Below are 13690 nucleotides of genomic sequence, written 5' to 3' on the forward strand. Positions count from 1 at the left end.
TGATTAAAAGCCAATAGCTACAGAGATTACTTCACATAATGCACTGTGTGTTGCTTTTAGATCTCTTCTAAGCATAATTTCTACCAGGCGGTTAAGATCGGCTACACCATCGGACACAGCGTTTCTCTCATCTCTCTGACTACGGCCATAATCATTCTGTGCATCTTCAGGTAAGTAATTACTTTCAAATGCTGAAACAAACACTCTGCATGAGTTTATATGACGGTTTGCTGATTGATTTTTAATTAGTAGTCCATAATTAGTCTACTCAAGCGTGCTGTGACTGGAAAGGAGAGAATAAAACAGATAGCACTACGTGTTAGCGCATGTCAAAAACTTCACGCGCTGACGATTTAAAGCACAAAATAATCCCAAATGAGAACAATCCCCTGATAATCCCTGACTGGTTACAGCCATCTCAGTAGATTAGCAGCTTGTATGCACACACATCTTGATTCCTGACAGGTCGAGATTGTTTTTAACGTTTTTTTAACGTCATGTTTTACCTTCAAAATAAAAGTTGCGCTGTGTTTTTAAAACTGACATGAAGGATCAACAACGATGCTGTGTACATGAGATACAGATTTAAATATTTACCTTGTAAGCAGAAGTGAGTTATCAGCAGGACAACTTTTGTTTAGGGCTGATCAGACAAAATGATTCTGCGGAATTTAAAAACAACTCTGTTGTCTATAATGTCATTTCAGTGGAAGACTGTTAGGCCGATTGTATTCGTTCTGTTCTGTTTTGTTCTTTCACGTTCTCGCTGCATGATTATAAAACCGTGAAGACTTTCCTGAGGTCAGGAGACGCACTTCCTGAGAGCATATGCCAATTAGCCGTTGTTAATGTGGCTTTAAACCAGATTTCCCAGCTCAGTCAATCGTAATGCTGTCTGTAATCACCTCCAGTGCAGGGGCGGGAGGCTAATGCAGCCTTAACATGTCACTGATCAGCTCAATGTTGAGTTTGCATGGCCTTCAGGGAGATTTTAAGGATAAATTTGCAAAACACTGTTTATCGTGTCTGCCGGCTCATCACCTAGACCCTACAGGATGACAGTGTTCATCGCAGGCTCTCATTTTGATGATTAGGTTTGAGCTGTGTAATTTAACACAACAGAGCAGAACCAGAGCTGCGTTGGAGGAGATTACATGCACCAACAAAGCTGTAAATGTAATCATTTGTAGACTTGCAGAATGCTGTGTCGTCGTTGTTGTTGTTGTTGTTGTTGTTGTTTGACTCCACTGCTTTGATTTCTCCACAGAGAAACATTTTGTGGACTTTTAAGGACACCACTGGGAGACAGTACAAATGAGCTAGTATTCACTGATTTGAACAGTAATTTAAGTACCTAACTTTAGTGTTAGGGTGGTTTTATTTACATCACCTTGCCATGCGTTTTTATTTGGATTTATTAAGGCAAATTCAGAAAACATCAGGGATAAATACACATATAGACAACATCATAGAAGGACAGAAGGATACCCCATATTCAGAAACCATAACACAAGCAAGAGTCAAAACAATCTACAGAGAAACAACGCTAAGACTTTGCAATGCGAAACAAGAAGGAATAAATATCTTATCAAGGAGAAACACAGAACAGGTGAACACAATCAGCCAATGACGAGACATATCGCTGAATTAGGGAACACTGTTGCAGAGAGGACAGATTACAGGCAATCGCAATATTTCCACACAAACTAAGGTGATGCTAGAAGGAGGAAAAATTTCAGTACAATCATAACGTATTCATATCCTCTCATTGTCAGCAAACGTAAAAATATATATGATTAAAAATGCAAGTACACCACAGCAGGCTTTGCTAATTGTGGGGTAGTAACCAAGCTCTCTTAAAATAATCAATTCTATAATGAACAAATAGAATCAATGTGAATAGTAGACATAATTCTGCTGTTAATGTAGCATTACTATTATTACTAAGCCAAACCATGGCTTCTTTCATATCAAACTTCTTTCATACCTTTCTATACCCAATTTTGTATAAGGAATGTGTTTTCAGGATGATTCATACCTGCCCTTTTTCATACTGGTGAGTTGGAAGGTCGCAGAACGTTCTGTAATGAAGAACCCCAGGGATATTTGAGAACTATAAATATAAGGCATGCTCATCGTACACTATACACCGGCTCTGAACAGCCTACCGCTCCATAGTAGTAATTGGTTGCAGTCAGTCGGATGAATTCAGGTGCACACCAGTGATCAAGAGTTCAAAAGGAGTTTGCGTAACTCTCATAAGGCTTATTTGGACAGTATTTCTTTTAAACGGGGAATGGGCGTGGTAATCCATGCTTTTTTTTAAAATTTATTTCCATCCGGATTGGAGGTTGTTGTCCTTCATGTTCCTCTGAACATACAGGATTTCTGGCTCAAAATACCTCAGACAAACTCAAAGGTGGGCTGATAATTAAAGAATCCAGATAGACATCTCAGGGATTATACAAGCAGATGTTGCTTTTTGCATTTGGAAAATGGTTTGACCGCACACACAGACAAATAATTTATAAGTACTTAGAGCAACCAAAATAACAGCTGCTTTAGGAGAGTCTTACATTTTTTTTTCGGGGGGTTTAATTTAGATCTTTATTACTTTGTCTGTATACTGCCTTCACTGAGAGCTTGTTAGAAGAAAAACAATTAAAAAGAACGAGTAATTATCCTGCAGGCTGATTAAATTGGTCAGTGAAGTGACAGCTACTGGTAGCGTATAAAGCTTCACTGTATAATTGCAAAAGCCACAATATCATAATTATAGTTTACAGTTTATATATACTGTAGTTTATAAATAAATCATGGTCCAGTGATGTGATCATATCATCATGTGTGATCTAAACATCTGGATTCATCGGAAAAGGAAACCTCTAGAAAGTCATTATATTTATGGTTCGGTTCACAGGCATCTGGATGCAAGAGTTTTATCAGAGAGGAGACACGCAAATACTTTACTTTATGGATGTATAGTTGTGTAGTGTAGATAATAGGAGCATGAATTGTTTGCAGTCTCAGAGACATGTTTGATGTACCTGCAGGCAGGGTTAGAATGGGTAGCCCGAAACGCAGGCTAAGATCAGCCAGATGTCAGAAACAGAAAATACCTGAGTGTACAGGAATACAATTTTCTTCCTAATTTGGTCTTGGCCAATTCCCACCCTCGCTCTGATTGACCGGGGAGAGACAATGTACTCCTCCTACACAGAGAACACGGCCAATCTTGCTCTCTTGAACTTCCGGGTATGGATGGTTGTGGCATCAACAGGATTTGAACTTGCGATCCACTCAGGAGCAGGAAAAGTGAGTTAAGGTATTAGGAAACAAGACCGGAAAGATACTGATCAGCAGTTTGGAATTTCTGCATCAACACAGATATGACTTTGTAAAGAACACAACGACACACTGCTCAAAGCACAGTGGTGAACAAAAAAAAAACCACACATACATAAGGTGTTAGACCAGGAGACAACAGGAACAGGAACTCTAGAACACACAGTAAACAGGAAGTGTCTTTGACATAAAACCTTTACAAATCAGATTGTAAAACATGTAACAAAATGTAATCATATATTTTTCTACTTCCTGTATGGCTACCATGGCTAAAACAAAGCTTAACAAATTAAGTTTCAAGTATTCTTGCAATTCTGCAGCAGAACACATATTAGTTTTATAGCCTCCTGTTTAACTTTGGATGGTGAAAACTCTTGGCATGGTAAGAGCAAGAAGATGAATCTAGCTGTAATATCCTGCATATCTGAGCCAAGCTAATCATTTAGTACTGCACGTTATAAAATCTAATCAAGATGCAAGTGCTTAATTTGCACTGTAGGGTTTCTCACTATAAGTGTGTTATATTAGGAAATGTTTCATCTCTTTGTCTTGGCTTTTATAACATGAGCAGCTGATTTGAATTAACTTGGATCTATTTGGATTATTAGAGAATGTAACATGAAATATGATTTAAAACAGTGACAAAATATGTATTTGCTGATTTAGGAATCTGTATGAAATCCTTGTTGGAATTGTTTGTGTCTTTGGAATTATGTAACATTTTAGTGATGACCCTCAATTTCATAGTGACTTCATTTGTTAGCATAGTGTTAGTGCATTGCTTTTACAGAATGTCAGGTCTTCAGTGAATGGCCGAGAGTCCATAAAAACGTTGCACTCAGCGATCATTCAGCAAGCAGGCGGATGAAAAACACTGTTTAAGCAAACTGCCAGATGCTTTTCAGATAAATAAAGAGGCACAGGTAGTCATTGTTTTTCTGCACTTTGTGGATTAAAGACCACCGGAGTCAGCCAGCTCAGGATAAGAGTTATTGTTAACATTTCTACAAATCATTGTACGAATTGCGTACCTAAAAATGTCATGCACTCAGGCTATTGTCTTACCTCATTTGCTTTACCGTAAGCTGTCATCGTATTAAAAACCCACCATAATCTTTATTATCCTAGCTCCATAATTCTCTTTAGCATGCACCAAATTATTCTTATTCTTATTCTAGGCAGCACAATTACAAGTTTGCATGAGTTGGGATTGTTATAAATGTCAGATGTCTATTAAACTGCACTCCAGGCCTGTAATTCAACTCACCATGATTGTACACCATAACATTAAAACCACCCGCATAATATTGTGTGGGTCCCCCTTGTGCCGCAAAAATAGCTCTGAGGCATGGACTCCACAAGACCGCTGAATGTGTGCTGTGGTATATGACACCAAGACATTAGCAGCAGATCCTTTAAGTCCTGTAAGTTGCAAGGTTGGGCCTCCATGGATCGGACTTGTTTGTCCGGCACATCCCACAGATGCTGCGATGCGCTGTGTGTTCTGACACCTTTCTATCAGAGCCAGCATTAACTTTTGCAGCAATTTGAGATACAGTAGCTCTTCTGTGGAGTCGGATCAGACGGGTTAGCCTTCACTCCCTACGCACATTAATGAGCCTTGAGCGCCCATGACCCTGTCAGCGGTTCACCGCTTGTCCTTCCTTGGACCACTTTTGGTAGGTACTAACCACTGCATACTGGGAACACCCCACAAGACCTGCCATTTTGGAGATGCTCCGACCCAGTCGTCTAGCCATCACAATTTGGCCTTTGTCAAAGTTGTTACGCTTTTATGACAGTTTTTCCTGCTTCCAACACATCAACTTTGAGAACTGAGTGTTCACTTGCTGCCTAATATATCCCACGCCTTGACAGGTACCGTTGTACCAAGATAATCAATGTTATTCACCTGTTTAATGTCTGATTGGTGTAAACATTTTGTTGTTTGTCATTAGGATTGCATGATGGCTATCAAAACAAAACTGTAAAAGTTTTTGGTATAGGATTAATGAAAGCTTTGGTTTAACATTAAAAAAAAAACATTATTAATTGAATCACTCAGCTCAGATAACATCAAATATCATCACAGCCCAATTTTAGGCATGCAAGAAATCTGACCACAGAGTGACAGGCAAGAGATGGCAGCCAATCAGGTGAAAGAGAGAGAAAGATTTGAGAGAAAGCAAACAGGTGTCAGAGTGAGAGCTTTTTGCTTGCTGTACAGGTAAGACATTTATTGGTTCTCTAACTTGGTGGGAAATCAGTGAATGATTTATTAGGCTTGTTGTGGATTTTACATCGTGAGATACTCATGACAGAACTCAAGATCACTGGCTAGTGACTACTTGAAGTGTTGGAGTGTTTCTCTGTATGTATGTACTTCAAGGTCGATTATATCGGGTGAGATCCTGTGTGTTTTTTGTTTGTTGGTTTGTTTGTTTGTTTGTTTGTTTTTTGACAGGCTTGGGAGCAAAATACTGTACACAGATTAGATTAGATAATTAAAATAATTAAATAAATAAAAGTGCAGAGATCAGAACCATGGTTTCATAAAACCTTATGACTATGAGTGATTATATGTGCTTATCACTTGGTAACAATGCTTTATAGGCATTTTACTACACTTCAGTAATGCATCAAGCGATACCTTTAGTTCCTTGATAACTAAAAAAATCTAATATAAATGTCACATTCATGATAAGTTCCTGAGATTTTTGTCATTTCTTTTTTTTTTTGTAAGTTAGCAATTTGGAAGAATGGGCCTGGTTTTGGCTTGTATCTTGTCCTATTTTGGTTCTCCCTTATTTAACTCTTAATGAGGATGTTTTACTTTTTTACTATTTTGGAACAATTTGTAATAAATGTGCTTTAAAATTCTGTATAGAATTTTCTGACAGTAGTAAGACTCACAACATGGCATTACAATGAACTACAGTGTCTAAAACGGGTCAGATTTCTGTCGGACTCACGTGCACATCCTTGGTTTTATTTCCCCAGGAAACTCCATTGCACAAGGAATTACATTCACATGCACCTGTTTGTGGCCTTCATCCTGAAAGCCATTTCGCTGTTCATTAAAGACGACGTCGTCCTCTACGATGTCGTTCAGGAGTCGGACGACTGCTTCACTAGCTCTTCACTAGTAAGTCCACTAGCTCTTCACTAGTAAGTCCACTAGCTCTTCACTAGTAAGTCCACTAGCTCTTCACTAGTAAGTCCACTAGCTCTTCACTAGTAAGTCCACTAGCTCTTCACTAGTAAGTCCACTAGCTCTTCACTACTAAGTCCATTGCAGCATTTTTCAAATTCAGTGTTCATCCAGTCACCTGCAGTCATCAATCACTTATCTTGCAGCGTCTCTTATTTGCATTGAGATTTAATTGATTAATGATATGTTCTTCTGAGAGATATATGATAAAGAAGTGTTTATTTAATTGTAGTTTTTACAGTAACCCTGCCCTTGTTGTTTTTAACTTTTAATACTGGTTTCAGTTATGTGACTTTGCAAGGGTAAGACTGAATAATAGTGTTTAAATTTCCTATTACCTATATCCATTCAAATGTGGTTGTATTAAAACATTTTTCCTTTACACACTATTTTAAATCAGAGTTTTAAACAGAGTCATGTTATAAATATTAAGTCTGGTGCATCTGTTTTGAAACTTTACATCCTTGTGTTTTAGTATTTCAAACTGATTTTATATAGCTTTTTTTTTTTTAAGCTTGAAAATAGATGGGTATACAGTACCGAGAGTTTCTTTCAGCCTCCCTGCTGTTATTGTGTTCTGTAAAGTCCACACAATGCAACAGAACACTTACTCCTTTACTCAGAGTGCCTGAGTATTTTAAAGCATTGTTTATTTGAATAATTCTGCATCTTCATGATAGCTTCTTCTTTAATCATTGCTTCTGGCTCCCACTAATTTCCCATGGTTTGCTTGCCCTATTAAATTCCACTCAAGTCCACTCGTGTGAGTTGACATTATGGTCAAGTTTGGAACGCTGACACTGCAAAGTTTTGTTCAACGCCACACGAACAAAGCTGTATTTAGAAATGTGTCACAATATTTAACATTGAAGCTGCATTTGTAAACAGCCCCTTAAAGACAGCCACCGGCACAGAGAAAGTAACACGGGAGATCTCGTGAGAGGATTCAGCTGCTTATGTGAATAACTCACATAAATAAACTGGATCAAGGAAACACGAGCCTTCTTATCTCTGGAATGCTTGTCCAAGCAGTTTTCTTCAATTTACCAATGTCAGAATAGAGATAACGTGAGAGCAAGGCCAAATACATCTATGTAATTTTCCAGTTCTATTTGAATTTGTATACGTTTAGAGTTACATTTAATATTGTAGCGCGCCTTTGAAACAGGTTAGTTCGTTTGTGAAAGCACAAAAGAGACACAAATAAGTAAACTGGCGGTAATGAGATACAGGTGAGAATCATCACACGTTACCTCCTCCTCTACGTCCATAGCTAACGCTCACCCACACCCACGCCACCGCATTCCTGTTATCACTTTATATCAGTTATAAACAGTCATTCCCTCACCACGGCAATGCCCTCTAACTTGAACATTTCCCTGTCTTGGAAAGCATAAAGTTACATCTTTACTGTTACAAAGCACTGACACTGGAGCCTCCTTCCAAAAATGTTAATAAATAAATGCCTCCTCTCAGAAAACTTCACCATATCAACAATTAGACACATTTTTCAAATCAGTTGATGTGTCGCGTCCACCATACAAGTCCCTGTGCAAGTTGTTACTATAGAAACGATTACATATTGGAACAAGTGCATTAATATAAACCTTGCAGCCGGAACTACTGTCAGAGCTGCCGTTATGTAAAATGAATAATTTTCTGACCAATCAGGCTCGAGCATTCAGCGGAGCTGGGGTATAATTTCAGTTAGCGCACAGGAAATATTATTAGGAGAATTATATATCAGAGAATTGCCAGGTTACGGGTTACAGGTTGAACTATCAGTGCCTTCAACGTTAAGCCTGGAGCTTAGGAGGATGACAGATCATTACCAAAAGAGTATTATAAAATAATCCATTATGTGGCGATTTGCTGCATGGGGTCATATTAAACACATGATAAAACTCTAGAATGAGGCTGATTCACCATGTTTTCACCCTGTGCGTGGCCTCACCTCCAGCCAGAGCTTTTTAAATCCATTTCAGGAAGAGGACCTGAAGCAGGAGGCCATGTTTCAGCTAGGCTTTTGGAGCAATTTTAGATGATGTGGGTGCATTAGAACTACAGACAGAGCCCATTTGTATCACATTCCCTATGCAGAAAGCATCAATCAGTTTCCACACTCCAAACCACAGAGTGTTTCTGTTTCCCGGTAAAAAAGTTTGTGAGAGATTCATTATTGAAATAGGAACGAAGCTCGGAGCTGTGGGGGTGTTTGAGTGCTCGTCTGATTCGGCTTGATTTTGCAGCACCTCAGGGAGAGAGAATTAGAGACAGAAACATTTGTTCCGACTAAAAAATAATTCAGAGGCACACATCACAAGGCACGTCCAGTGGAGTTTTGGAGCCTTCTGTTGTGGAGTTGAGTTTGGTCTTTTTAAATTTTGTAGAAAGAAGTCGAGAGTCATTATGAATTCATTACGTGTATACGATGTCCTTACCCCGGTTGTGTTGTGCCTTTTTTGTCTCTACTCTCTGATGTCTGTTTGCATTTCATTGGTTTTATCTCACAGTTGCTTGTTTACAGTCTTTTGGCTTTTGTGTCTCACCACTGCTCATACCATCTACCATTTTTCTTCGTAAATAAAGCTTAGTGTATCTGAAGTCTGTGTTCTGACTTTTTGAAGCTGCTAATGATTAATGATAATGATCATTTAGTTTAAAAGGTCTGCCACCATTTTAAATCTGGAATAAATGATATATAAAAACATTATACCACAGCCCTGTTAAATTCTCAAATCTGATTGGTCAGACGGTGTTGAGTAATTTTCTATAGCAGCAGCTCTGACAGCAGTTCTAGCTGTAATTCAGTCTATTAAATCAATCTATCTATTATATTTTCTAAAGAAGATGTTTATTTAATGTTTTCTGCAAGGAGTCTCCAGTGTTAGTGCTTTTGTATGTCTTTGTACTAGAGAAAGAAAGAGTTGCTGGTGAGGCGAAAGACTATTTATACAGCTGCTATAACATAATGATAACAGGAACTAATTCGTATTTGTGGACGTAACATAAAATGTAACTATAAAGGGATAAAAAGCATGACGGGTTGTTCTCATGATGTAGATTTAATTTAATTAACGTTGTTTCTTGGGGGAACCTGCTACAATTCTGCAGATCTTTGGCTCTGCAGTTTGCAGACATCCTTGCTGGGGTTTTTGTTTGTTTGTTTTTCTGAACCAGAATGTTACTTATACAGGTCTTTAACAATCGTCAACCAGGGAAACACAATACAAAGGACAAGATTTTAAAAAATAAATACAATTAAAAAAGGGGGGGGGGGGGGGGGGGGGGGGATAAGCAGGATATTGTCTGACTGATAAGGGATGTTTAAAACAACCACCACAACAAAACAATCTAGCTTAAAATATAGCTTAAAAGACAAATACTCTCCAAAGCCATTGTAAGCAGCCTAGGAGTAAAATCGTGCTCATAGTCCTGGATTTTCACAGATGAAATTTTAAAGAAATAAATGTTAACAAAGAAGGCAGACTTACAGCTAAGCAGTCTGAAAGCACTAAATCCTCTTATCTTCTTCACTTACGAATTCATTGTTATGCTAAAACGAACGAAAACCCAGTGACTCTACACAGAGAAGCAAATTATGACAACCTCCTTATGATAAAGCCTTCCCCACTAGCATTAATTACTGTTTTGTTTTTTTCTTTTTTACCCCACACAGTTTGTGTAGTAATTAGCCAGAGCACAGTTGGAAGCTCGATTGATTTGTAAATGAGTTATCTGAAATGATCAGCTAATGAAATTGAAACTTTATTCATTCGCATGTTCTTGATTGTGTGATATGTAATTCTGTGAACATGTCTTTGTTTTATTCTTTCATGAAGAATATTTCAATGAAGCTGCGGCAAAAGAGACTTGGACATTTAAAAAAAAAAAATCTGTGCCCTCTCAATCAGCATACTCTCAGCTTTCCCGTTCCACCACTTACTGAACATAACAGTATAAACAGATAAATAAATAAATAGAAATGAATTGAGAAGAAATGAAAAAAGGATTTCTTTTGCATTTTATTGCACACATTCAGCAAAAACAATTTGAAATATAGCTGCATGCAGCAATTATGGGACCAAGCACAACAGAACCAAAGTAAGGAGTTAAGCAAGAGTCAGAGCATGAGCAACAGTTCGGTTTGGTCTATCAACAGAAAATTCATAACTTATTGCTGGCATGGACTGAAGATGATCTGAGTTGAATTTGGTGAAAATCAGACAAACAGTCAGTCAGAAAAGCAAAAATATGCTTTTTTTCATATATCGTGAGCACTAGGTGGTGCTGTTCCAAAACTGTGCAGGTACCCACAAGGCATGATGGCTATGACATGTACTAAGTTTGGTCTGAACGCACTAAAGCGTTAGGGAGATATAGCCTCACATCCATTTCAGCGTGCTCATCATCGAATTCGTTTGCATGTTATTCGAGAACGGTCTGACTGCACAGCTTGAATTCATTATGTTTAAGACCGAACGTATGATGCGAAGCTTTTCTCAATTTTTTTAGTCTGATGTGGAGTTTAAGGCAGGTTAAAATGTAACATGGTTTTTAAGGGGTTTTTTAGTTAGCATGTGACAAGGCGTTACCCATAAGGGTTACATAAGGATTTCTTAAAGAATTGATTTTGAATGTCAGTTACTTTCAACATTTCTTGTGTTTATTTTCAGGTCGGCTGCAAAGCTGCCATCATCTTCTTCCAATATTGCATTATGGCGAGTTTCTTCTGGCTCTTGGTCGAGGGCCTGTACCTCCATGCCCTATTGGCTGTCTCTTTCTTCTCAGAGAGGAAATACTTCTGGTGGTACATCCTGATTGGCTGGGGTAGGTAGCTAACACTTGTGAATCTGATAGTACAAGAAGGTATCCAATATTTTTGGACAGGCATCGTTACGGCAGCTGTCTTCTAAGGTTCTTTATTTTGAGCATGTTCGAATGAGCATTAGAACTTGGTATGCGCAATTATTTCGATAAATATAATTTAACCATGTAACGCAGTATAACCCTGTGTGAATGAGTGTGTACATATTCATCATTGGATCTTTTGCTTACAAGGCCTAAGTACTATTCATACAGGATAAAAATTTCATGCCATATGTCAGTTAAGTAATGTAGTTGGGGAAGGTCTGTCGTAATTAGTTTCAATTCTCAAAGGCTAAACCATGTACTAAAAATGACATGCATACTACATACCCCTCAAACGGATTGCTTTGACATTTATTATAAACGCTTGTTGTAGGTCTCATGCCTGCACAAGTTGATTATTAATAAGGTCACATGACCATAACATGTGCGTAGGCTGTAGTTGTGCTAGGACCTTCTTTTAAACAACATCTATATTTTATTGTTCTGCTTTTTAAACTCAGCCAATACTCGGCTTTGTTTTGGTCTCAGCAGGAGACGATAAAAAGGGCGCGTGCTCCTAGAGGGCTTTATTCTGAATAAAAAGTGCAAACCCTCTTTTCCCACATGATTTAATGGAATATTTACCAACACATCAATTCGGACGGGATTTATATTTCTGGGGTTATTTTTACTGGTCATTTTTTAGAAGGTAAAACACAGTGTATGTAAGTGCAGTCTGTTAAAATTACTGACATGATGCATTTGCACGGGATTAAAATCCCAGAGAAATCCCATTCTGGTAATAATTACAATACATTACTCCAGTTCTCCTTGTAAAACTAATCCAGATTTTATGTGAAATATCCTAGGCTCAATACCACTGGCAGCAGTGAGTGGAAATTCCTGTACCAGTCCATACAGGATTTAGGAGGAGTATTTTTCTGATTGTTGCGGTCAAAAATGCTTGATTTTGCAGCGTTTTTCTTTTCTTCCAAATCTGCGATGCAATTTGCAAGTTGAGGTTTTTTATTTTTTTTCGGTGTGTGTGTGGGGGGGGGGGGGGGGGGGGTGTTTGTGGCAAAAACTACTTGTATTGGCAAAATTGCAATTGCACTAAATTATTTTGCACGGTCTTTCGCAGTGATGTTTGTTGGTAAATGAGATGTTTTGGCTGTATTCATGTTCGACGCATGTGAATTGAAGAACACTCTGGCTGAATGCGCAATGTGTTGACGTTACATGGCGCGCCTTGGCACAAATCTGCGGAAAGTCCGCGGTAATTTTGAAAAATCGCAGACTCCTGCGAATATTGCGGAATTTCCTTGATATTGCATTAATTTCTGTGACCGCAAAATCGCTAAATTTGGCTTATGCACCTGATTACCGATGAAAAGATTTCAGGAAATCACTCAAATCTTTTGCACATTATTTTTCTTTTAGGAGGGCCGATGATTTTCATCACAGCCTGGAGCTTTGCCAAAGCCTATTTCTATGATGTTGGGTATGTCATATTCATAAATCACCACACACAATAAAACCAATAAGGTTACATTCTCCTACAGGGTTAAACCTGAAGTTAATGCAAACTGACAAACTCACAGCGAGTTACTGAGAGTAATTCAACACTGGTAATTGAGCCTGCTGCCTCTAGAAATGTATGTTAATAAGTGTCATGCTCTGAGGTTATTTTAAATCAGCCATAAAAACACCATTCCTTCCCTCCCTTTCTATCAGGTGCTGGGAACTTATCGAGAACTCAGACCCGTTCTGGTGGATCATCAAAACGCCCATATTAGCGTCTATACTGGTGAGATCACTCATTTTCAAGGTTGGAGAAAAAAATCGATTTACAGCTCAATCAAAGGTTATATAATGCCCTTGATAAAAAATAATTGAATAACCTGAAGGTGTATTTTATATTGAATTATCTGTCACTGAGTTATAGAGCTGATCATCTCAGTGTATTGTCACCTTATCCTTGTTTATTAGATATAAGTAAGAGGTGTCTAATTTAGCTTCATATTTCCCTGAGGACAAAAATATGAAACTGTTTATTGATTTCAGTGCAGCAGACAACTGGATTGCTATAGTGGTAGCCCTTTACAGTACAGTATGCACCTATTTCAGTTAGATCTATGGCCATTCTAAGTAATTTCTGCTACATACTTTGCATATTTCATTTTAAGGTACATAACTTGTGTAAGTGCTACCAGGTTTGTACATCAGTACTCAGCGTTTAGTAGGTAATACTATAGAACTTGTTGAGAACCTATTGAGGATGGC

The 13690-nt window shown here is 38.1% G+C and overlaps 1 protein-coding gene across 2 annotated transcripts in view; it reads left to right on the plus strand.

Moving 5' to 3' along the window:
• The window catches only part of vipr1b (vasoactive intestinal peptide receptor 1b), a 63823-nt gene that overhangs the window by 37307 nt on the left and 12826 nt on the right, over positions 1-13690 (plus strand). For both annotated transcript variants that reach the window (XR_008393289.1, XM_053674727.1), the window contains exons 5-9: positions 61-170; positions 6346-6490; positions 11233-11386; positions 12848-12908; positions 13142-13214. Coding sequence is in view for 1 of the 2 variants with exons in the window: in XM_053674727.1 (XP_053530702.1) it covers positions 61-170; positions 6346-6490; positions 11233-11386; positions 12848-12908; positions 13142-13214 (543 nt within the window). In the remaining variant the exon portion in view is untranslated. The remainder of the gene's footprint in view (positions 1-60; positions 171-6345; positions 6491-11232; positions 11387-12847; positions 12909-13141; positions 13215-13690) is intronic.

Source organism: Ictalurus punctatus, chromosome 23 (genome assembly GCF_001660625.3).
Source record: "Ictalurus punctatus breed USDA103 chromosome 23, Coco_2.0, whole genome shotgun sequence".
Classification (NCBI taxonomy): Eukaryota; Metazoa; Chordata; class Actinopteri; order Siluriformes; family Ictaluridae; genus Ictalurus; species Ictalurus punctatus.